Raw genomic sequence first — 25,910 nt, forward strand, 5'->3', positions numbered from 1 at the left:
TCGAGAGCAGTGGTAAACGGTTGTTTTTCAGATTGGAGGGAAGTATACAGCGGTATCCCCCAGGGGTCGATATTGGGACCACTGCTCTTTTTTATATATATATATATTAATGACTTGGACTTGGGTATGCGGGGCATAATTTCAAAGTTTACAGATGACACAAAACTTGGAAGTACAGGTACAGTGAGGAGGATAGTGATAGACTTCAAGAGGACATAGACAGGCTGGTGAAATGGGCGGACACATGGCAGCTGAAATTTGCGAAGTGATACATTTTGGCAGGAAGAAGGAGGAGAGGCAATATATTCTAAAGGGGGTGCATGAACAGAGACACCTGGAGGTATAAGATATAGGAGTAGGCCATATGGCCCCTTGAGCCTGCTCTGCCATTTAATATGATCATGGCTGATCTGATCATGGACTCGGGTCCACTTCCCTGCCTGCTCCCCATAACCCCTTAATCCCTTATCGGTTAAGAAATTGTCTTGAATAAATTTAACCGTCTTAAATTTATTCAATATCTCGGCTTCCACAGCTCTGAGGCAGCGAATTCCACAGATTTATAACCCTCTGAGAAGAAATTCCTCCATCTCAGTTTTAAATGGGTGGCCCCTTATTCTAAGATAGTTTCCCCTATCAGTGGAAACATCCTCTCTGTATCTACCTTGTCAAGTCCCCTCATAATCTTACAGGTTTCACTAAGATCACCTCTCATTCTTCTGAATTCCAATGAGTAGAGGCACAACCTCCTCAACCTTTCCTCCATAAGTCAACTTTGGAATCAACCTAGTGAACCTTCTCTGAACTGCCTCCAAAGCAAATATATCCTTTCGTAAATATGGAAACCAAAACTGCACGCAGTATTCCAGGTGTGGCCTCATCAATACCCTGTATAACTATAGCAAGACTACTCAGCACAAATTGTTGAAAGTGGCAGGGCAGGTTGAGAATGCATAAGGGATCCTGGGCTTCATAAATAGAAGCATAGTACGAAAGCAAGGAAGTTATGATGAACCTATATAAAACACTGTTTCGGCCTCAACTGGAGTATTGTGTCCAATTCTGGGCATCGCACTTTAGGAAGGATGAGAAGGCGCAGAAAAGATTTACGAGTGTGGTTCCAGGGATGAGGGACTTCAGTTATGTGAATAGACTGGAGAAGCTGGGGTTGTTCTACTCTACGTAAACTAGGTGATTCAAATCTTGGCTGCCCATGTCCTAACTTGCACCAAGTCCCGCTCATACATCACCCCTGTGCTTGCTGTCCTACATTGGTTAAGCAATGCCTTGATTTCAAAATTCACATCCTTTATTTTCAAATCCTTCCATGGCCTCGCCCCTCCCTATCTCTATAATCTCCTCCAGCCCCCCCCCCCCTGTTGGGATAGGGCGAAGGAGTGGGACAAGATTGAAGTGCTCTTGCAGAGAGCTGGCATTGGCTTGATGGGCCAAATGGCCGCCTTCTGTGCTGTAACCATTCTATGAATGGACTTCATGAGGACGTAGACAGACTGGTGAAATGGGAAGATAAATTTTGGCAGAAAGAACGAGGAGATGCAATATAAACTACATGGTACAGTTGTAGAGGGTGAAGGAACAGAGACCTGGAGGTGTGTATACACAAATCTTTGAAGGTGACAGGACAAATTGAGAAGGCTGTTAAAAAGCATATTGGATCTGTGGTTTTATTAACCTAAACCTTTATAAAACACAGGCCTCGGCTAGATTATTATGTTCAATTCTGAGTGCACTTTAGGAAGGATGTCAAGGCCTTGAGGGTGCAGAAGAGATTTACTAGAATGGTACCAGGGATGAGGGACTTCAGTTAGGTGGAGAGACTGAAGAAGCTGGGGTTGTTCTCCTTAGAGCAGAGGGGGTTAAGAGGATTTTTGATAGACATGTTAAAAATCATGACTGGTTTTGCTGGAGTAAATAAGGGTAAACTGTTTCCAGTGGCTGAAGCGTTGGTAATCAGAGGACACAGATTTAAGGTGATTGGCAAAGGAACCAGAGGCGACATGAGGAAATAATTTTTTATGCAGTGAGTTATGACCTGGAATGCAGTGCCTGAAAGGGTGGTGGAAGCAGATTCAATAGTAACTTTCAAAAAGGAATTGGAAGGAGAAGAATTTACAGGGGTGGGTTTAATTGGATAGCTCTTTCAAAGAGCTGGCACAATAGTCTGAATTGCCTCCTGTGCTGTATGATTCTAAACATCTCTACGTGTTTCTTGTCTGTTGTATCATACTAACACCAGCTTCTCTTTTTTTTCTGGGATAAATTTATTAGGAAAATGGTTGCTGTGGAATCTAATGTTCTGCTTCCAACCAGATGGTGGAGCTACAGAGCTTCAGAATTACATTTTCTCCTTCAAATTTAAATGTTGCTTATAAATGTCTAATTTCACGTGAAACCAGTTGAATTTGGACATAACGCCATTACTTCATTATCGCTGGGTCAAACTCTTGGAACTCCCTACCAAACAGCAGTATGTGAGCGCCTTCACCACATGGACTCATCCGGGCTCATCACCATCTTCTCAAGGGTAACTAGGGATGGGCAATAAATGCTGCCCTTGCTAGCAATGCCCACATCCTGAAATTGAATTTTAAAAAGAAACTAAGTAAGTGTACAGAAGTTGCCTGATGATGGTAACTGTTTTATGTTTGTGGTGAGAGGGCCGTTTAATAAAGTTGAATTGAACATGGAAGAGGATGTAGGCCATTCAGTCTCGAGTGTGTTCCACTGTTCAGTTACATCAGACCTGATCTGAATCTTAACTCCATTTAACGGCCTTGGTTCTGTATCTCTTAATACCCTTGCCTAACAAAAATCTATTCTGAAATTTTCAATTAACCTCCAGCCTCAACAACATTTTGGAATTTCAGACTTCTACTCTTTGTATGAAAAGTGCTTTCTGATACCGCCCCTGAATGGCCTTGCTCTAATTTTAAGGTTATGGCCCCTTGTTCTGGATTCTCCCAATAGAGGAGAATCTACCCTACCAAATCCTTTAATCATCTTAAACACCTCAATTAGATCACCGCATAATTTATATTCAAGGGAATACAAGCCTAGTCTATGCAACCTGAGGAGATTCTCTTTGGAGTTTAGAAGAATGAGAGGTGACCTCATTGAAATGTATAAAATTCTTCGGGCTTGAAGGGGTAGATACTGGGAGGATGTTGCCCCTGACTGGAGAGTAGAACTAGGGCTTATAGTCTCTGGGTAAGGGATTGGCCATTTAGGACTGAGATGAGGAGAAATCAGCCCAAGGACTGTGGATGCTCAGTCATTAAGTATATTCAAAGACAGATCGATAGATTTTTGGACATGAAGGGATAGGGCACGAAAGTGGAGCTGAGGTAGATCAGTCATGATAATGTTGAATGGAAGAGCAAGCTCGAGGGGCATAAAGGCCTACTCCTGCTCCTATTTCTTCTCTTATTTAACTTTTATTATTTTGGTGAATCTGTGCTGCACCCCTCTCCAAAGCCAATATATATTTCCTATGGTGCGGTGCCCAAAATTGAATGCAGTACTCCAGATTGGGTCTAACGGAGCTCTGTACAACTGTAACATAACTTGCACTCTCTTTGTATTCCCGCCGCCTTAAGATAAAGGTCGATTCAATTTGGCTTTTAAATTATTTTTTTGTACCTGTCTACTAGCTTTGTGATTTCTGCACGGACACTTAAATCTCTGCTCACTCATAACTACAAACATAGAAAATAGGTGCAGGAGTAGGTCATTCGGCCCTTCGAACCTGCACCACCATTCAATATGATCATGGCTGATCATGCACTTCAGTACCCCATTCCTGCTTTCTCTCCATACCCCTTGATCCCTTTAGCTGTAAGGGCCACATTTAACTCCCTTTTTGAATATATCTGACAGAATTGGCCTCAACAGCTTTCTTTGGTAGAGAATTCCACAGGTTCACAATTCTGAGTGAAGAAGTTTCTCCTCATCTCAGTCCTAAATGGCTTACCCCTTATCCTTAGACTGTGACCCATGGATTCTGGATTCCCCCAACATCAGGAATATTCTTCCTGCATCTAACCTGTCCAGTCCTGTCAGAATTTTGTGTTTCTATGAGATCCCTTCTCATTATTCTAAATTCCAGTGAATATAAGCCTAGTCGATCCAGTCTTTCTTCATATGTCAGTCCTGCCATCCTGGGAATCAGTCTGGTGAACCTTTGCTGCACTCCCTCAATAGCAAGAATGTCCTTCCTCAGATTAGGAGACCAAAACTGTACACAATATTCAAGGTGTGGCCTCACCAAGGCCCTGTACAATTGCAGTAAGACCTCCCTGCTCCTATACTCAAATCCTCTCGCTATGAAGGCCAACATGCCATTTGCCGCCTTCATCGCCTGCTGTACCTGCATGCCACCTTTCAATGACTGATGTACTGTGACACCCAGGTCTCATTGCACCTCCCCTTTTCCTAATCTGTCACCATTCAGATAATATTCTGTCTTCCTGTTTTTGCCACTAAAGTGGATAACCTCACATTAGAAGCAGTTCCTAGCCTCTTATCATTTATAAAATACTCTGATCCATTTTTCTTAGGTCCAAAGTGGATGACCTCAAACTTTACTATATTAAACAACATCTACAGTTTTGCCCACTCACTTAATCTATCAATGACTGTTTGCAATTTTCTGCTCCCATCTACACTATTTGCTATGCCATCTAACTTGCTATTGTCAATAAACTTCAATATACGGGTTTCTATTCCTTCATCTAAGTCATTTATAAATATAGTGAAAGGCTGAGGCCATAGTACAGATCTCTGGGGGACACCACTAATTGCATCCTGCAATTTGAGTACATGCCCATTATCCCTATTCTCTGTCTCCTACTGACATCAATAAGTTACCTCCAATTTCATGCACTCTCATTTTTGTTAAGTCTCTTATGTGGAACCTTAGCAAATGCCTTCTGTAAGTCCATATAAATAACATCCATTCTCTTATCTGCCACATTAGTTACCGCTTCAAAAATGTAACTAGGTTCATTGGACATGACTTGCCCATTACAAATCCATGCTGTCTCTCTGATCAGCTCGTATTTGTCCAAATGCTCAGTCTGTTAATAAATTAAAGCTGTCCCTTTCCACAAAGAAGGAAGATGCACAGCAGACAATAATGTGAAAGTCTTCAAGTGGTATGCGTTGTGCCTGGTGTATTTTGTATGGGCATAGATAATGAATGTTACATTTAGCCTTTTGTGTTAAGTACCTGTAAAATCAGTTGTCCCCTTTGTTTCTCAGCTGGTGTTATTGATGAGGACTACAGAGGAAATGTTGGTGTGATTCTGTTCAACTTTAGCAAGGAAAGCTTTGAAGGTAAGGGGCAGATGAGCAGTGACTATACCTTCATCTCCCTTCTGTTGCCATATATCAAACAAAGCATTTCACAACATACTTTACTCTAGGATTATTCTCATTCTCTGTTGGTTCCATTGCAACTGATATGAATATCATTGAAGTGCAGATCGGAGAACTGTAGAGCACTCTCTGGCCACTAAGCTGTGAGTTCCATTCAGATAGATTTTAATAATTACATGAAGTGCTCTACTGAATTATTTGGTAAGGCCTGTGTGGAAAACATTTAATATTTGCAGTACAGAATGTATGAGAAATTAGAAAAATATTAGACATTTATTCTTTTGCCATTTTATCTTGTCACATCAAAGTGCCTGTATTTCACAATGAATTTTGCATTGTAGAGAAATTGCTGATCAATTTTGAAAGTCCCACCAAAATATATGTAACCCACTCAATAGAATGTCAACTTTTATCATGACTGTTCCGAATCCAGTGACCGTTCAATTGTCTGCAGTTATGTTAATATATCGTAACCATGTGGGGTAGAATTCTAGTCGTCAAGATCTACACTGGTCAGGCAAGTAGTAGATTAGCTTCCAATGCTTATTTTGATAGCCTCGGGCGACTGTACTTTATTAAACCATCAACCGATGACTGTCTCCACTTGGGAGGACAGACGCACCAACATTAGCGTTCTCGACCAGGCCATCATCCCCAGCATTGATGCACAGACCACACTTGATCAGCTCTGCTGGGCAGGCCCCATTGTCCGCATGCCAGAAACGAGACTACGAAAGCAAGCCCTCTACTCGGAATTCCTTCATGGCAAACGAGCCAAAGGTGGGCAGAGGAAACGTTATACGGACACCCTCAAAGCCTCTCTGATAAAGTGCAACGTCCCCCACTGCCGCCTGGGAGTCCCTGGCCAAAGACCACCCTAAGTGGAGGAATTGCATCCGGGAGGGCGCTGAGCATCTCTAGTCTCATCGCCGAGAGCATGCAGAAATCAAGTGCAGGCAGCGGAAAGAGCGTGCGCCAAACTAGTCCCACCCACTCCTTCCCTCAACGACTATCTGTCCCACCTGTGATGGGGACTGTGGTTCTCATATTGGACTGTTCAACCGCCTAAGGACTCATTTTAAGAGTGGAAGCAAGTCTTCCTCGATTCTGAGGGATTGCTGATGATGATGATGACCACCTATTTAAAAAAAAAAATGATTTGTTCTAGACGGCCCAGTTGAACTAAGTTCATTCGGCACTGCCTGTGATTAAATCGGGGACCTTTTCATCAATTGGCCACCAAACCCTTCAGTTGTAGGGGGGGGGGACGGGGACGGACGGACGAGAACTTGGTCTTGGAATCTCTCATGACAGCTGTTAAAATGTCTGTCTGTGTTTAGGCATCGGGCGAGAAGAGAATTGGGCTCGTCTCCACAGCCGAGTTGCTTGCCAGATTTGAATGTCTAGGCTGACACATGACAAATGGCCACTTGGTACCAGAGAACTGTTGGCATCTGAAACTGATCGCAGTATGAGTCACTATTTTAACAGGAGAGAGGATTCATGTTGAATGTCTTACCAAGTGATGGCTGGAGCAGATTTTTCCAATTGCATTGATGATTACCAGAAACGAGTCAGATCAAGCTCCCATTATTTATTTGGTAGCCTGGCTACCACACTTGAGATAGCAATGCCTCCCTTTTTTATTTGTTACTGTGAAGCAATAAAGCATCAGTCATGGAATTCGTTTTCACTTGTGTGCCAGTTTGAGTACCCCACTGTCGAGCTCTGGCGTTAAGTAGTACGTTTTAGCCCAAAGGAAAATGTGCAGTAAATATTTTTGTAGGTGGAAATCATTTTCTAACTGGACTGCTGCTCGAGTGTAAAACTACTTTCGAAGAAATGGGTCACTTTTCTGGGCTTGTTTGTGAAATACTTCCAAGTTTCAGTGCATAAAGAATGTTAATGATGGTAGTTCAGTTTTCTAATGAGCTTGAATTGCTTTGAAGTTTGTTTGTGCACTCCGTATGGTATCTATTCATTTTTAATCTACAGATGGAAACATTACAAGTCATCGTAAAATATTTGGTTAGACTTGAACCAATTAATTGTGCATTAAGTGGAAGGGCAGACAAGAGAGCCAAATAGCCAGGTCTATTTGCATTGAATGATTTTGGAAAAATAAAACATTGAATTTCTTTTTCTTTCTTTCATATTTATATTCTAATAGTTAAAAAGGGTGATCGCATAGCTCAACTAATCTGTGAACGCATCTGCTATCCTGAACTTGAGGAGTTAAAGGTGACTAAATGACCTTTCCTATTGCAGCTTTATTTTTTGGTAACCTTTTCCTTTTTGATAGTTTTTTTTTGCCCTCTTGTCCTTTTGCAGACTCTGGATAAGACTGAACGAGGTGCAGGTGGCTTTGGCTCCACTGGTACAAACTGAACATGATGTTCTGCCAAACCGTGTCAGGCGCCGCCTAATTCTCTTCAGAGATGTTACAAGCTGTGGATTCTTCCTGAAACAGCAACTTGCGTGATCTATGGTGCGTTTGTTTAACACTTTGCGGGCAAGCTTCTAAAGCAAAGAATGATGGTCCATCCCAACATGAAGCTGCTCCCTCCAGGGAGATTGAGAGTGGTCTCTTTTGTGACCGTAAGTCCGTTACTCCAGTTATGAATTCTAGTAATGAGCCACTGCTAGAATAATCGTGTATATTTCATTGCTTTTTTGGGTCATGAAAATAAAAAACTTTTTTTTTACACACTGTTTAGATTTTGTTACAAATGGTATGTTTATGGATGCACTCGGTATACAAGGAAATATTTTTATCCATTCAATAATGCTGGTGGAAAAATCAGTATGACTGTAAAACCGGGAATACCACTTTATACTAAACTACTTTTCCACTCATAGTAAATAGAGGGAAACATAGCCCATACTTTGAGTTTGATATCTGAAACTAGAAATTTTTTGGTAAAATAATTGTTGAGTCCATTTGGACAAAAGCCACTGTATGCACGTCCACTGTCAAAAGTTTACAAATCACATTACTGTCCGTTTCACGATTATGCTAAATGTCAACTTCAAGGAGCTAAACCAGATATTGTAGCAACCTAACAAATCGTTTCACAAGGACTGATCAGAGGAGGGGCTGCGGTACAGCATTTGATCTACTCTCGCATCCAGCGAGGCTCCTTCACAAAAGAGATGGTTTCCAATACGTTTTTATATTCAGAGGGCAACCCTTGTAAGATTTTAGGCAGCCAACTTGGTACCAGAATTCTCCTGGGGAAAATTTAGAATCTCACCTTTTTGTTACAATGCCAACTGTACCTATACTTCTATACACTCTATACTACATAAAGTCTTGCTGTTGTCTGACACAACCCATCATGAGGATGGAGATAAAACCTAAAATTGTCAATGTATTCAATTCCAACAGTGGGACTTTTTGATTCCTTTGTCCATCCATTCCATTATTGTTTTCCACGATCAGAAATCTGTGCTTACAATGTAACCATGCTCTGGTGTTACACTGTGCTGCTTTTCTCTCTAACACAATCAAAAGTAAACAAGAATGTTTTTTTCCCCGCAATCTTGTATGTCCTTGTTGATCTCACCGTTCTTACTGACTCATAGTCAGAAGGTGATAGTAACTGAGGTCTATGTGTGCTCTTCGAACCTACATCAGAATGGTCCAGATTCTGCTGTCTTCCGATACCTGAAAATAACTTGCTTTACACTACTGTCGGTGAAGTCAGCAGCTATTCGGTTTTGTTTAGGTGAGGCATTATTGGAGATTGGTTGCAGTTTAGTTTATTGTGTTCTGATAACCTTGTACTGGTGCTGCAAATTGATAAGTTTATATGCATAACTGAAATTGACCAACAGGAACTTCAGCTTTTCACAGGGAGTGATTTCCTGGGACTAGAACTCGTGATCACTTAACTTAAAAGAAAAACACACCCCACTTTATTCCATCTCTTTGATAAATTGTCCTCTGTAGTATATTTTGTGGTAAATGTAGCTTATAATCTGGTAATTCCGTCCCAGTTACATGGAATAATCACAGTGCAACAATCCTATCACACAATTCTTAAATAACCTGCATACGTGAAATAATTTCACGTTTCATCTAGTATACATGAAGGTCAAATTTGGAAGATTTACATATTTTATAGAATGTGTGCCTCATCGATGCACTACTATCTTTTTTTCCTTCTAATCTGAACTTTCTAACCAAGTGCTAACCAGTAAAGGATTTTAACCCTGGTCATCTCTCCCATGTAGTAGCACTAGTTGGTGTCTGCATCATCTTTAAGCAAGGACCTGTGTCTGCTTTATACTCTGATATTGGCCACTCAAACATTAATTCTGCAAAGACTGATCACTGGAGAGACCCTCCATGCCTTGAAATTTGTTCGGTTGCAGTTTTTGATGCTGTCAGTGAATGGAAGTTGCCTAAGCAACTCCAATGTCTACCATCCCACTTGTGCAGTCTTTGTTGACGCCTTGTTATTCACTGAGTCACAGTGAATTGTCCCAATAGCCCAGTAATTTGCATTATTTTTTATGGTGGACATAATGCACTTATTCTGCAGTTCAACATCTTGTACAGATCAAAGAAGGATCTTCTGGCCTTGGATTCATTGAGTGTTCAAAGTGTTCCGCTGCCTGGTGAACACCTTGCTTTTGCCTTGAAGTCACCAGCATCTAGAATTCACACTTTTCCTGCTAAAGTGCCTGCTGTCTAATGACTGCGACCCAAAGTTTCTGACCATTCACCTTCCCCACCTGCAAATGCTAATTCTTCAGACCAATTATATGTAGGAGAGAAGTGAAGTTGTAGCAATGGTGTTTGCAATAGTAGACTGTACTGTGTTCAATTGTAACTTTGCATGTCTTCTGGCTTTGGTTTTGCTGCTGTTCACCCCCCCCCCCCCCCCCCCAAAAAAAAAGACTCTAGCCATCAGTTTGAGCTCAAGGGCTGTATAATTACATTTTCTAACCACTTTCAACATTCTTTGCCAAATATTCTGATCCGTGCTAAATTTTGCCAGTTACTGTCAAAAGTAATTCCTGTCTGGTAAGGCTGAACAGTGATTATTTGAGCTGTTCTTTTGGATGTCGAAACATGTCTAGCGGCAGAATGACGTATTGTAGTTGGCAGAAAACTGTCTAAAACCCATCAAAAGTCACTTTCCAACAGACCCCTTTAAAGTTTTACAAGCAAGTATATATTCTTAATCCCTATTGTATAATAATGTTTTTAAACTGATCCAAGGCTTATGGTGCACTGGGTTTCTATTCAGACAGAATTCTCGGCCTTATCAAGCAATGATCTTCAAGATTTGGCACTCCAGCTTCTGTTTTAATAACTACCTCTTGTTCCTTCCTGAGCTTCTCGATGTTACTTGCTAGTTGGTCAAAGAGCAGTGCCAAAGTGTGAATGAAAATGCCTTGCACTCTGGGATGTTCAGACAAAGAGGAACAGATCAAATCTTCTTCTAAAAATGGTACCTTCCAGTTAAGAATATATATTTCCCTTCTCTCCACCCACCACCACGAGCGCACACACCAGCTTTCTCTTTGTTGGGCAGCTGCTCCCCAGGTCTCGTGCATATATGTTATTCTTGCTCAGCTACTGCGCAGTGTAACAACAGCATCCCTGTGACCATGCCATATCCGAGGAGGCATCCTGCTTCCTAGTGCCTTCTATGTACAGCATGGCTGAGATTGAAAATTCAGAAGAGCAGGAGCTCATACTTCATTCAGTGCTACTGAACATGTGCATTGTGGTGCCCTAATTGACTAATTGCTTCTAAAGCTATTTCTGTTGCGATAAATGATTTGTTTTTATCTAGTTATACTTAAGTACGGAACAAAAATGGTTTTGGGAAAAACCTTGTATTAAATTTAATCTACAAAACTGTCGCTAAGCTGCTCCTTAAAACCTACCTCTTGTCATCTGTACTAATATTTCCTTATGTGGCTTGGGTGTCAAATTTTTGCTTTTGATGAAACGATTGTGAAGTGCCTTGTGACATTTTATTGTGTTAACGGTGCTATGTAAATGCAAGTTTTTGTCACTGATCCACCTTTTGGTTTTAAATATTACCTGGAATGCTGACGCTGACGATCCTCTTCGCCCCATTTCCCCCCCCCCGCCCCCAAAACACATGTCCATATGTCGGGGTGTGTGCATGAACAATTTCATGAATCATTATTTTTGCAGTGAAGTGCGTTGAGGTAATCCGGCACTATATCAATGCAGGTGTTCTATAACACAATACTGGAAACATCCAGCAGGTCAGGCAGCATCTGTGGAGAGAGAAACAGTTAATGTTTCAGATTGATGGTCTTTTATTGGGTGTTTCATCACCTTGGGAATCTGTCTCTGAAAAATTGAGTGGCAAATTGAGGATTGAGAAAAGACATCTTAAAATGAAATGGTTGAGATTCCTATACTTTATGAAACTTTTCCCCCCAGGTCCAAACTAGAAGCACCCCGGCAAAGTGACTTTAGCGTAGGTTTCCCAATTGGGTATTAATTGAGTGGCACTTTATTAGCACCTGCCTGACTTCATGTGGTTAGCTTCATTTACATAATATGGGCAAGTTCCCAGACACTCTTGAATCTGGCAAGAACTTGCAGGGTGTGGGGATATTTGCAGGGAGTGATGGATTAAATTAAAGGGTTGCAGATGCTTTTAAGTAGTCCCTTATGACAATGAATATATTGGTAGCTTTTATTACAAAGATTTCTAATATTAATGTACAGCTTTGCAAAGGCTGTTTGGATAACGGTTGGCACAATAAATATGGAGGCAGGAAACCCAGTCTGACTAAGTGATGAGGTTGTAGTGAGGACGCTGGCCCTGTCTGCGACTTAACACATTTCCACCCCCCCCCCCCCCCCCCCCCACCATTCCCATCTTGAATAAAAGGGGAAAAGATCAGGGTACAACTGATGTGTTTTTACTGGCCTATGGTGCATGTTGGCTTCGGGCACCTTTGCAAAAAGTGGCGCATATTTCACTGTCTCCGTGGTGATTTGGAGCATGTGCAGGCAATGCTATCCTAACCATCTAGGTAGATGTAAATGTGGGTGTGAGGGTACTGCTGGGTGGGTGCAGTTAGCTGTCTTCCACAGCCTGATCTGGCAACCCTCTGTTACTCTACCTGCAAAAAAAAATTTGTGACAATATAGCAGACATTCCAAAAAATAAGAATGTCAAAAGCACTTGGCCCAAAGCCCCCTGGTGTTGACTGGAAGACAATTGGAAAAACAACTCTGAAGTCTAGATAGATTTGTTTCTGAACACTTCTGAATACAACATAAACCCTAGCAATCCTGGACTCTGGTTGATTTATGAATCCGTGCTAGTCCAAAACAGACTGGGAACTTGCTAAGTGAGGAAAAAAAACACCACGGTCCATCTATTTCATCAAAGGAATTGTTGACTAATAGCAATCATTCTCTATCGATTCATTTACAACAGATCAAGACCTGTCGCGAGGTGGTTGGAGAGTTTTGGAAACCATAGGTCCAAAGTCACCGTTTCCTCCCAAGCATGTTACACTTGCCGTGTTGCACCAAATTACTTTCCTGCTTTCTCTCCATACCCCTTGATCCCTTTAGCTGTAAGGGCCATATTTAACTCCCTCTTGAATATATCCAATGAACTGGCATCAACAACTGTCTGCGGCAGGGAATTCCACAGGTTAACAACTCTGAGTGAAGAAGTTTCTCCTCATCTCAGACCTAAATGGCCTATCCCTTATCCTAAGACTATGTCCCCTGCTTCTGGACTTCCCCAACATTGGGAACATTCTTCCCGCATCCAACCTGTCCAGTCCCGTTAGAATCTTATGTTTCTGTGAGATCCCCTTTCATCCTAAACTCCAGTGTATAAAGGCCCAGTCGATCCAATCTCTCCTCATATGTCAGTCCAGCCATCCCGGGAATCAGTCTGGTGAACCGTTGCTGCACTTCCTCAATACCAAGAATGTCCTTCCTCAGATTAGGAGACCAAAACTGAACACACTATTCCAGGTGAGGTCTCGCCAAGGCCCTGTACAACTGCAGTAAGACCTCCCTGCTCCTATACTCAAATCCCCTAGCTGTTGCTGCCTGCTGTACCTGCATGCCAACTTTCAATGACTGATGTACCATGACACCCAGGTCTCGTTGCACCTCCCCTTTATCTAATCAGCCGCCATCCAGATAATCTGCCTTCATGTTTTTGCCACCAAAGTGGATACCCGCACATTTCCCACATTATACTGCATCTGCCATGCATTTGCCCACTCACCTTGCAGCCTCTTTAGTGTCCTCACAGCTCACACCGCCACCCAGTTTAGTGTCATCTGCAAACTTGGAGATATAATACTCAATTCCTTCATCTAAATCATTAATGTATATTGTAAAGAGCTGGGGTCCCAGCACTGAGCCCTGCGGCACCCCACTAGTCACTGCCTGCCATTCTGAAAAGGACCCCTTTATCCTGACTCTGCTTCCTGTCTGCCAACCAGTTCTCTATCCACGTCAGTACATTACCCCCAATACCATGTGGTTTGATTTTCCATACCAATATCTCTTGTCAAAAGCCTTTTGAAAGTCCAAATACACCACATCCACTGGTTCTCCCTTGTCCACTCCACTAGTTACATCCTCAAAAAATTCCAGAAGATTTGTCAAGCATGATTTCCCTTTCATAAATCCATGCTGATCCTGTCACTGCTTTCCAAATGTGCTGCTATTTTATCTTTACTAATAATTGATTCCAACATTTTCCCCACCACTGATGTCAGGCTAACCGGTCTATAATTACCCATTTTCTCTCCCTCCTTTTTTAAAAAGTGGGGTTACATTAGCTACCCTCCAGTCCATAGGAACTGATCCAGAGTCGGTAGACTTGGAAAATGATCACCAATGCATCCACTATTTCTAGGGCCACTTCCTTAAGTACTCTGGGATGCAGACTATCAGGCCCTGGGGATTTATCGGCCTTCAATCCCATCAATTTCCTGCCTAATAAGGATATCCTTCAGTTCCTCCTTCTCACTAGACCCTCGGTCCCCTAGTACTTCCGGAAGGTTATTTGTGTCTTCCTTCGTGAAGTCGGAACCAAAGTATTTGTTCAACTGGTCTGCCATTTCTTTATTCCCCATGATAAATTCACCTGAGTGACTGCAATGGACCTATGTTTGTCTTCACTAATCTTTTTCTCTTCACATATCTATGTCACCTCAAAACCTCTCTTCCAGTGAGAACATGCCCAATTTACATAATCGCTCACAATTCAATTTTCCTATCTCAATCATTCTGGTTACTCTCCTGTGTCCTTTCAATAGCTACAATAACCTTTTGTACTGTGGCAACCTGAAGTGTACACTATTCTAAGTGCGGTCTCACTGATGATTTATAAAGTGGCAGGATTACATGACTACTTCTGGGACCTTATTTGAATATTGCAAATAGAGAAAGTGTGGACCACCTTGTGGCTGGAAGATTAAAGGGTGCTGCATGGCTAGAGATCCAACATTGCCCATGTTTTCAGTTGGAAGAATTAAGTCTAGCGAATGTCAAAGCATTTAGCCAGTCTTCTGCTAAACAAAATTGAAGAACTATTTGCTTGGGGAACAAAAGCATGGTTGGTCTATATTTGTAGAGTTTATGCTAGATATCGGATGGTGAATTGGATGCAGATTTGCCAGAAATATAAATACTGCTGGGGATGAAAATTAGGTGTCGGCTCCAACAAGTATGTTCTCCATTGGACTGGATGGAAACATTTTCTCTGAGGATCAGTTGATCATGGGTAAGTAATGCTGTCATACCAGAGATCATAGAAACAAAGTTAGTAGCAGCGTGCATGCATTTGGAAGCTGCTTTGCTTGTTGTTGTGCTTGCCTTAAAATTCTTCCTACAGCCAAAAAAAATTGATAGGTCATGGAAAAATTGGACCTTGGAATACTGAGCCAATCTTAGTGCACCACATGGATTGGGTTTGTAAAACTTCATCTGGTGTAATTGATAGGATATGCCATATTTGGACTGCCCCAAATCACGAGCTGACCTCTTCATTCTGATGAGCAGAAACCAGGTCATTATGACTAGCGCTTAAAAACATTTTGCTTTTATTTCTATGTGAAAGTGAACTGAATTCTTGCAAATCAAAAAAAAACATAATGGTTAAGATCCAGTCTGTACTATCTTGTTAATGCATTGGCTTTCCATGAACCGGCAGTTCTCTATCCAGTTCTGACCCATGGCCTTAGTGTTGGAACTCCCAATATCAGCTTCAGATTCCTCCGGCTAGGATAGAGGATAAGTGTTGATTGGGTTCCTAAAGGTTGGCCTGAAAGATGGCTGGCCCCTGTTGGCTAATTTGGCCCAACTGATTGTATTTATACAGTGACTTCCACAACCTAAAGCATTTTACAGCCAGTGAGGTACTTCTTTGAAGTGTAGTCACTTGTAATGTAGGAAACATGGCAGTCTATTTGGGCACAGTAAGATTTCACAAAGAGCAATGAGATGATGAATAGATAATCTGTTACATACCACGGAGCAGGAGTAGGCCATACGGCCCTTTGAGCCTGCTCTGCCATTCAAGAAGATCATGGTTGACTTTCAACCACTTTCGTGACCTATCCCTTGATTCCCTTAGTCCAAAGATCTATTGATCTCAACCTTAAATATACTCTGATTGAGCAGTCGCAGCCCCCAGGGGTAGAGAATTCCAAGATTCACAGCCCTCCTGAGTGAAGACATTTCTCCTCATCTCAGCCCTAATCCTGAGGGCTCAATTTTCCTGGGTCATTTGCACCGTTGCTTTGGCGTGCGCTGTTTTTTCTGGCATATTTTAAGTTTCCCCTTCTGATCTGCGCCGGCGTAACTGAGTTTTGATTTTTCTAGGTGATATTTTTTTGGCGTAATTCCCTCATGTCTGCCGGTTTTCATAATTTTTCGCAGTTTGGCCAAAATAATTTCCTCCTTAGTCAGCGTATCTGGCCACTCCCGAAAAACCTTCTGGTGAGTTAGCAGAAAGCAGTGCACATTGACAAATCGATGCTGAAAGATGCTTTTTTTTTTAATCGAAGATTTTGGAGGGAGTCAAGAACACTTTTTAAAAAAAAAAAATCAATAATAAAGTTCAACTTTTTTTTAAACATGTCAACGGAAGAGTAGGCTCACACAGCGCAGGCCAGGCAGCAGGCTGATTTGAAGGACCACGGTGAATGATAGCACATTACATCAACCGAAGCGTAGCTGATGGAGACATCCCCTGGAACCGAAGTATGCCTAGCTCGCACAGTACTTAACATTTAGCAAAGCCAGATTGAAATTTGCAGGACTTGCCCTCTCCCTTGAGTGTGGGCCCAGCTTGTGCAGTGGTGACAGGCAGGACCCATCAAAGCAACGATCCCGTCTTCCAAGGGTGTCAGTGGGTGCAGATTTGCCGGGCCTCCTCCTGTTCGGGTTCTTGTTTGCTGTGTGCCACTTTCCTCAGCAAATATGAAAACAACTTTTTAGAGAGGATGTCTTTTTGCTGGGTGGAACATATACAGCTGGTCACATTTAAATTGCATTGAATAAATGAAAATATTATTTACACTAACTAATTGACCAAGGTCCTGCCACTTTTTTTACACTGGCCTACAGATCCCATGGTGGTCACCATTGTGCAGTAATCTTGTGCAGCTTGGTTCCAGCGTTCCTTCATTTTTTTGGGTGGAACTTTTATGTGACCTCTGCTGGTGTCCAGCTCCTGCCATCTGTTCTCAATCACAGTAACTAGTGCCTCCACTTCATCCTGCAAGAAATTTTTGGCACTTGCACCGCGTTGCATCTTGTACTGCTGCAGCTCCGATTTTTCCAATGTTCTCACACAGAATGCTCACACACAACTGGCTCTTTAAAATTAACCGGTTGCCAACCCTGGGCTGTACTACGCATGTGTGTCCCTTGCAACGACGTCAAAAATTTTTTTTTTTTGGTCGCGCATGCACAGAAGGTGCGACATCGTTTTTTCGGCGCAGACAGCAGGCTCCCACCCCCGAGGTGACGGGACACGCGTGGCGCCAAATTTCAATTATAGATTGGGAAACTTTGGCAAATATTTCTGGCCTAGAAAAACAGGCATAACTCTGGCAATATGCCAGAAAACGGGCTTGGCCAAAATTGAGCCGTGAGACTCTGCCCCCTAGTTATAGACTCTCCAGCCAGGGGAAGCAGCCTTTCAGCACCTACCCTGTTGAGCCCCCTCAACCTTTATGTTTCAATGGGATCACCTCTCATTCTTCTAAACTCCAGAGAATATAGGTCCATTCTACTCTATCTTCCTCATAGGACAACCCTCTCTTCCCAGGACTCAATCTAATGAACCTTTGTTGCATCCCCCCCCCCCCCCCCCCCCCCCTGGTTTGTGGGTGGACTCGTGCCTGCTCTTCAAAATAGTGCCATGGGATCTTTTGCATCCACCTGAGAAAGCAGACAGGACCTCAGTTTAACGTCTCATCCGAAAGATGGCACCTCCAACAGTGCAGCACTCCCTCAGCACCGCACTCTGTCAGCCTAGATTTTTGTGCTCTACTCTCGTGAGGCTTAACCTGCAACCTTTTGACTTGGGTGAGGGTCCTACCAACTGAGCCACGGCTGATATTTGGTTTGCCTCACCTTGTGTTGCTAAACAGGTGGCTGTCTTCTCATTGAACTGTATGCTGACCTACAGCTACGTTTTTTTTAAATTCTTCGTGGAACTTCTTTCAAACTGGAGAAAGCATTCATGCTTGTAGCTGTGTTGTTTCTTGCCTTGTTTTCTGGCATTGGGCCCAGCTAAAGGTGGGTCTGTGCCAGAAAATGTAGATGCTTCAAGGCCTGGACAGGCACAACACACTCTGGGTGTGCTGCTCCTGCTCGATGGCAGGGCAGGGCTTTGAAAATTGGTTCTATGCTTTTAGACTTCATTTTTAATCTTCAGATATCCGATTAATGGTTGTGTTATTTTGTGAGCCTTCCCTGGAGCATTGTTTTAATATAAAAGGAGGAAGCCAGAGGCAACTATTAATGTTATGCAAAATTGACCTTGGTGATTTAAGGAAAAGAATGCGCATTTACTTAGTGCAGTTCATATCCTCTGGATGCCCTAAAGTATTTTACAGCCGATGATTAGTGAGAGTACAAAGACTCAATGTGCCTCAGGTGCAAAAGACAAGCACAAAGTTCTCTGGACAAGTGACGGTCAGGCGAGCTGTAGTGATGTCTAAATTCTTGCCAGTGGTATTGCATTCATGTGGAATATTGAGATACAGGAGCAGCAGTTTTTGCCTTTCTGCGTAGCTTACATGCTAGCAAGTCTTTAAGATGCTCCTCTGGTCATGGCCTAATCAACCACTTTGTAATAGTGTACAGTTTGGACTTGTAAAGAATTTACATTCCATGAAGTACTGTGGTGTAGGCAGACACATTAAATAACAGGTTTGTCCCTTTTGGTCCAAACATTATGTTCTAGATACCCTGAACAACAGGAGTTGCCATTAACAACAATTGTTGTTTTCCAGAATTAACAATTGTCCTTTACCGGGTTATTTTACATTAGGGTACTTGGGTTTTTCACTCCTGTCCCCCAGTCGGAAAATTGGCAGTGGTATTGTGATGTCGTGTGCATGCCCCACCATAAGTTAGATTATATAATTTAAGCAAAAATGTAAAAAATATTTGTAAGAATGAAAAGAAAGAAGTAATATAATAGTGATAAAAAAATCAAGACCTAGTTTTGTTGGCCAATGGGAGTGGCTGTTCATGCAGGTGTTGCTTTAAATGTCACCATAATTGATGAAGAAACTGCCAGCAGATTATATGAATAGAGGGGTCTCTGCTCCCCACTGTCGATCAAGCGAGATTACAGACACAGTGGAGCATCCTGACCAGAGAACCACTGAGCAGCAATTCACACTTTATTCTGGCCTAATTTACCCAGAATGCTTTGGTGATGCATAGTCATCATTAGCCCTGGGACGAGCTCTCCATATCATGACTGATTTGCAAATTAAAGTATCTGGCTTGGGTCTTGCAGCCATTTGATGCAACAACTGCAACTCAAATTATAGAATGGTTACAGCACAGAAGGCCATTGAGCCCATGCTAGCTCACAGCTAGTCCTACTCCCCCGCCTTTTCCCTGTAGCCCTGCAAAATGTTTTCCTTCAGATACTTAACCATTTCCTTTTTTGAAAGACAAGATTGACTGCCTCCTCCACCCTTTTAGGCAGTGCATTCCAGATCTTAACCACTCGTTACATAAAGTTTTACTTTGGTTCTTTTGCCAAAGACAACCCATCATAAATTTGTTTCCTCTGGTTCTCAACCCTTCTGCCAATGGGAACAGTTTCTTAATATCTACTCTGTCCAGACCCCTCATGATTTTGAACACATCTATCAAATCTCAATCTTCTCCAGTCTATCAACGTAACTGAAGTCACTCATTCCTGGAATCATTCTCGTAAATCTTTTCTGCACCTTCTCGAAGGCCTTCACATCCTTTCTACCAAACATGCATAAACGAAGCATTGCCATATCAATGGATCTATAATTTGGGAAGCGAGAGTTTGAAGGCTACCCATGGTTCAACCCAGACAACTTGACAGCAATCCAACTGACTGAACCAATAGGCTTCCCTTGGAGATACTGATGGCTGCAGTCCATTTAAAAATCACATCCTAAGCAAAAAAAATGAAAGATACAATATAGGAATTTTATAGCTTGAAGTGAGACAGCGCTCTGATTTCCAATACAGCCAACCAATGTCACAACTCTTGGAATGAAATATTTTTGAGTAAGATTGGTGATCCTTTGCTTCCTCCCCCACATAAATTGTAAAAAGTCTCAAACTGGCAGATTGTTAAGTATTACACCCTGATTTTGTGCAAAGAGCTGTCCTGTGGAGTAAAGGACCAGCTCTCAGGATTTATTTTATTTCCCTGAAGAATGAGGGAGGATTTAAAATGGCCATTGGCGTTTTAGACATGCCTTAATAGGAAGTATGGAGAGACCAGTTCGAGCAGTGCAAAGTATGGCTAGGCAGCAATGCCAAGTTGCTGGAAACAAATAAAAAGGGCTGTCTGTACTTTGTGACACTTCTTACGAAAAAACTGTTCAAAAGATTTAAGAGCATAGGTATATATTTGTCATGTAAGCCATACACCAGCTCTCTGGGGGGGGGGGTGGTGTGGAAACTATCCACTTTAATGCATTCCATTGCCCTTTCCCTGTACATCCTATAATTTTTTTCAAATATTTATCCACTTCCCTATTAAAAGTCGCTACAATTCTGCTTCCACCACGTTCTGATGGGGCATTCCACGTAATAGCAACCAGGTAAATAGTTTTCTGTATTTTTCTAAATTAGCCTTCATAAGAACAAGAAATAGGAGCAGGAGTAGGCCATACAGTCTATCGAGCCTGCTCTGCCATTCAATAAGATCCTGGCTGATCTTATCATGGACTCAGCTTCACTTCTCTGCCTGCTCCCCATAACCCTTTATCCCCTTATAGAAAATAGTGCAGGAGCAGGCCATTCAGCCCTTCTAGCCTGCACCGCCATTCAATGAATTCATGGCTGAACATGAAACTTCAGTACCCCCTTCCTGCTTTCACGCCATACCCCTTGATCCCCCTAGTAGTAAGGACTTCATCTAACTCCCTTTTGAATATATTTAGTGAATTGGCCTCAACTACTTTCTGTGGTAGAGAATTCCACAGGTTCACCACTCTCTGGGTGAAGAAGTTTCTCCTTATCTCGGTCCTAAATGGCTTACCCCTTATCCTTAGACTGTGACCCCTGGTTCTGGACTTCCCCAACATTGGGAACATTCTTCCTGCATCCAACCTGTCCAAACCCGTCAGAATTTTAAACGTTTCTATGAGGTCCCCTCTCACTCTTCTGAACTCCAGTGAATACAAGCCCAGTTGATCCAGTCTTTCTTGATAGGTCAGTCCCACCATCCTGGGAATCAGTCTGGTGAATCTTCGCTGCACTCCCTCAATAGCAAGAATGTCCTTCCTCAAGTTAGGAGACCAAAACTGTACACAATACTCCAGGTGTGGCCTCACCAAGGCCCTGTAGAACTGTAGCAACACCTCCCTGCCCCTATACTCAAATCCCCTCGCTATGAAGGCCAACATGCCATTTGCTTTCTTAACCGCCTGCTGTACCTGCATGCCAACCTTCAATGACTGATGTACCATGACACCCAGGTCTCGTTGCACCTTCCCTTTTCCTAATCTGTCACCATTCAGATAATAGTCTGTCTTTCTGTTTTTACCACCAAAGTGGATAACCTCACATATTTATCCACATTATACTTCATCTGCCAAGCATTTGCCCACTCACCTAACCTATCCAAGTCACTCTGCACCCTCATAGCATCCTCCTCGCAGCTCACACTGACACCCAACTTAGTGTCATCCGCAAATTTGGAGATACTACATTTAATCCCCTCGTCTAAATCATTAATGTACAATGTAAACAGCTGGGGCCCCAGCACAGAACCCTGGGGTACCCCACTAGTCACTGCCTGCCATTCCGAAAAGTACCCATTTACTCCTACTCTTTGCTTCCTGTCTGACAACCAGTTCTCAATCCACGTCAGCACACTACCCCCAATCCCATGTGCTTTAACTTTGCACATTAATCTCCTGTGTGGGACCTTGTCGAAAGCCTTCTGAAAGTCCAAATATACCACATCAACTGGTACTCCTTTGTCCACTTTATTGGAAACATCCTCAAAAAATTCCAGAAGATTTGTCAAGCATGATCTCCCTTTCACAAATCCATGCTGACTTGGACCTATCATGTCACCATTTTCCAAGTGCGCTGCTATGACATCCTTAATAATTGATTCCATCATTTTACCCACTACTGAGGTCAGGCTGACCGGTCTATAATTCCCTGCTTTCTCTCTCCCTCCTTTTTTAAAAAGTGGGGTTACATTGGCTACCCTCCACTCGATAGGAACTGATCCAGAGTCAATGGAATGTTGGAAAATGACTGTCAATGCATCCGCTATTTCCAAGGCCACCTCCTTAAGTACTCTGGGATGCAGTCCATCAGACCCTGGGGATTTATCGGCCTTCAATCCCATCAATTTCCCCAACACAATTTCCCGACTAATAAAGATTTCCCTCAGTTCCTCCTCCTTACTAGACCCTCTGACCACTTTTATATCCGGAAGGTTGTTTGTGTCCTCCTTAGTGAATACTGAACCAAAGTACTTGTTCAATTGGTCTGCCATTTCTTTGTTCCCCGTTATGACTTCCCCTGATTCTGACTGCAGGGGACCTACGTTTGTCTTTACTAACCTTTTTCTCTTTACATACCTATAGAAACTTTTGCAATCCGCCTTAATGTTCCCTGCAAGCTTCTTCTCGTATTCCATTTTCCCTGCCCTAATCAAACCCTTTGTCCTCCTCTGCTGAGTTCTAAATTTCTCCCAGTCCCCAGGTTCGCTGCTATTTCTGGCCAATTTGTATGCCATTTCCTTGGCTTTAATACTATCCCTGATTTCCCTAGATAGCCACGGTTGAGCCACCTTCCCTTTTTTACTTTTACGCCAGACAGGAATGTACAATTGTTGTAATTCATCCATGCGGTCTCTAAATGTCTGCCATTGCCCATCCACAGTCAACCCCTTAAGTATCATTAGCCAATCTATCTTAGCCAATTCATGCCTTATACCTTCAAAGTTACCCTTCTTTAAGTTCTGGACCATGGTCTCTGAATTAACTGTTTCATTCTCCATCCTAATGCAGAATTCCACCATATTATGGTCACTCTTCCCCAAGGGGCCTCGCACAATGAGATTGCTAATTAATCCTCTCTCATTACACAACACCCAGTCTAAGATGGCCTCCCCCCTAGTTGGTTCCTCGACATATTGGTCCAGAAAACCATCCCTTATGCACTCCAGGAAATCCTCCTCCACCGTATTGCTTCCAGTTTGGCTAGCCCAATCTATGTGCATATTATCGTTTAAGAAACTGTCTATTTCTGTCTTAAATTTATTCAATGTCCCAGCTTCCACAGCTGAGGCAGCAAATTCCACAGATTTACAACCCTGAGAAGAAATTCCTCCCCATCTGTTTTAAATGGGCAGCCCCTTATTCAAAGATCATGCCCTCTAGTTCTAGTCTCCCCATCAGTGGAAACATCATCTCTGCATCCATCTTGTCAAAAGCCCCTTCATATTCTCTCATGTTTCGATAAGATCACCTCTCATTCTTAATTCCAATGAGTAGAGGCCCAACCTACTCAACTTTTCCTCATAAGTCAACCCCCTCATCTCTGGAATCAACCTTATGAACCTTCTCTGAACTGCCTCCAAAGCAAGTAGATCCTTTCGTAAATATGGAAACCAAAACTGCACGCAGTATTCCAGGTGTACCCTGTACAGCTGTAGCAAGACTTTCCTGCTTTTTATACTCCATCCCCTTTGCAATAAAGACCAAGATTCCATTGGCCTTTCTGATCACTTGCTGTGCCTGCATACTATTCTTCTGTTTCATGCACAAGTAGCCCCAGGTCCTGCTGTACTGCAGCACTTTGCAATCTTTCTCCATTTAAATAATAACTTGCTCTTTGATTTTTTTTCTGCCAAAGTGCATGACCTCACTTACCAACATTATACTCCATCTGCCAAATTTTTGCCCACTCACTTAGCCTGTCTGTCCTTTTGCAGATTTCTGTGTCCTCACACATTGCTTTTCCTCCCATCTTTGTGTCGTCAGCAAACTTGGCTACGTTGCACTCAGTCCCTTCTTCCAAGTCATTAATATAGATTGTAAATAGTTGGGGTCCCAGCACTGATCCCTTCGGCACTCCACTAGTTACTGATTGCCAACCAGAAAATGAACTATTTATCCCGACTTTCTGTTAGTTAGCCAATCCTCTCTCTGTGCTAATATATTACCGCCAGCCCCATGAACTTTTATCTTGTGCAGTAACCTTTTATATGGTACCTTGTCAAATGCCTTCTGGAAGTCCAAATGCACCACATCCACTGGTTCCCCTTGACAAATCTTCTAGAATTTTTTGAGGATGTAACTAGTAGAGTGGACAAGTGAACCAGTGGATGTGGTGTATTTGGACTTTGAAAAGACTTTTGACAAGGTCCCACACAAGAGATTAGTGCGCAAAATTAAAGCACATGGTATTGGGGGTAATGTATTGACGTGGATAGAGAACTGGTTGGCAGACAGGAAGCAAAGAGTAGTAATAAATGGGTCCTTTTAAGAATGGCAGGCAGTGACTAGTGGGGTGCTGCAAGGTTCAGTGCTGGGACCCCAGCTCTTTACAATATACATTAATGATTTGGATGAAGGAATTGAATGTAATATCTCCAAGTTTGCAGATGACACTAAGCTGGGTGGCAGTGTGAACTGTGAGGAGCAGGCTGCAGGGTGACTTGGACAGGTTAGGTGAGTGGGCAAATGCATGGTAGATGTAGTATAATGTAGATAAATGTGAGGTTATCCACTAGTGGCAAAAATAGAATATCTGAATGGTGACAGATTAGGAAAAGGGGAGGTGCAACGAGACCTGGGTGTCATGGTACATCAGTCATTGAAAGTATGCATGCAGGTACAGAAGGTGGTGAAGAAGGCAAATGGCATGTTGGCCTTCATAGTGAAAGGAATTGAATCTATGAGCAGGGAGGTCTTACTGCAGTTGTACAGGGGTTTGGTGAGGCCACACCTTGAATATTGTGTTCAGTTTTGGTCTCCTAATCTGAGGAAGGACATTCTTGCTATTGAGCGAGGGCAGCGAAGGTTCACCAGACTGATTCCCGAGATGGCAGGACTGACATATGAAGAAAGACTGGATCGACTAGACTTGTATTCACAGGAATTTAGAAGAATGAGAGGGAATCTCATAGAAACATCTAAAATTCTGATGGGATTGGACAGATTAGATGCAGGAAGAATGTTCCCAATGTTGGGGAAGTCCAGAACCAGGGGACACAGTCTAAGGATAAGGGCTAAGATATTTAGGACCCAGATGAGGAGAAACTTCTTCACTCAGAGAATTGTGAACCTGTGGAATTCTCTACCACAGAAAGTTGTTGAGGCCAGTTCGTTAGAAATATTCAAAAGGGAGTTAGATGTGGCCTTTATGACTAAAGGGATCAAGGGGTATGGAGAGAAAGCAGGAATGGGGTACTGAAATTGCATGATTAGCCATGATATTGAATCGTGGTGCAGGCTCGACTGGCCTACTCCTGCACCTATTTTCTATGTATCCATCTTGTTCATCACATCTTCAAAGAATTCCAGCAAATTTGTCAAACATGACTTCCCTATCATAAATCCATGCTGACTGCCTGACCAAATTTAGCTTCATGAATTGGGGGGAGGTAAGGGTCACTATCGTCATTATCTTGAGTGAAAGTGTAAACACTTTGAATACATTTACAGTGTTGATTTGTGTAGTGACCAAAGAATTAAACTTCGCTAATTCAGTCGATAGAGTTGAGTATTCCACAAGGTGGCAGTAGATGCTTGCA

At 42.5% G+C, this 25,910-nt stretch overlaps 1 protein-coding gene across 2 annotated transcripts in view; it reads left to right on the forward strand.

Annotated features, from left to right (window-relative positions):
- The window catches only part of LOC139234154 (deoxyuridine 5'-triphosphate nucleotidohydrolase-like), a 40,674-nt gene extending 32,572 nt beyond the window's left edge, over nt 1-8,102 (forward strand). Inside the window, exons 5-7 of one of the 2 annotated variants that reach the window (XM_070865151.1) lie at nt 5,281-5,355; nt 7,568-7,638; nt 7,729-8,102. In XM_070865151.1, coding sequence (XP_070721252.1) covers nt 5,281-5,355; nt 7,568-7,638; nt 7,729-7,785 — 203 coding nt within the window. In that variant the 3' untranslated portion in view covers nt 7,786-8,102. The remainder of the gene's footprint in view (nt 1-5,280; nt 5,356-7,567; nt 7,639-7,728) is intronic. The other variant, XM_070865152.1, reaches the window with a different exon arrangement.
- Nucleotides 8,103-25,910: the final 17,808 nt, after the last annotated feature.

The sequence above is a fragment of the Pristiophorus japonicus genome, chromosome 21 (genome assembly GCF_044704955.1).
Source record: "Pristiophorus japonicus isolate sPriJap1 chromosome 21, sPriJap1.hap1, whole genome shotgun sequence".
Lineage (NCBI taxonomy): Eukaryota > Metazoa > Chordata > Chondrichthyes > Pristiophoridae > Pristiophorus > Pristiophorus japonicus.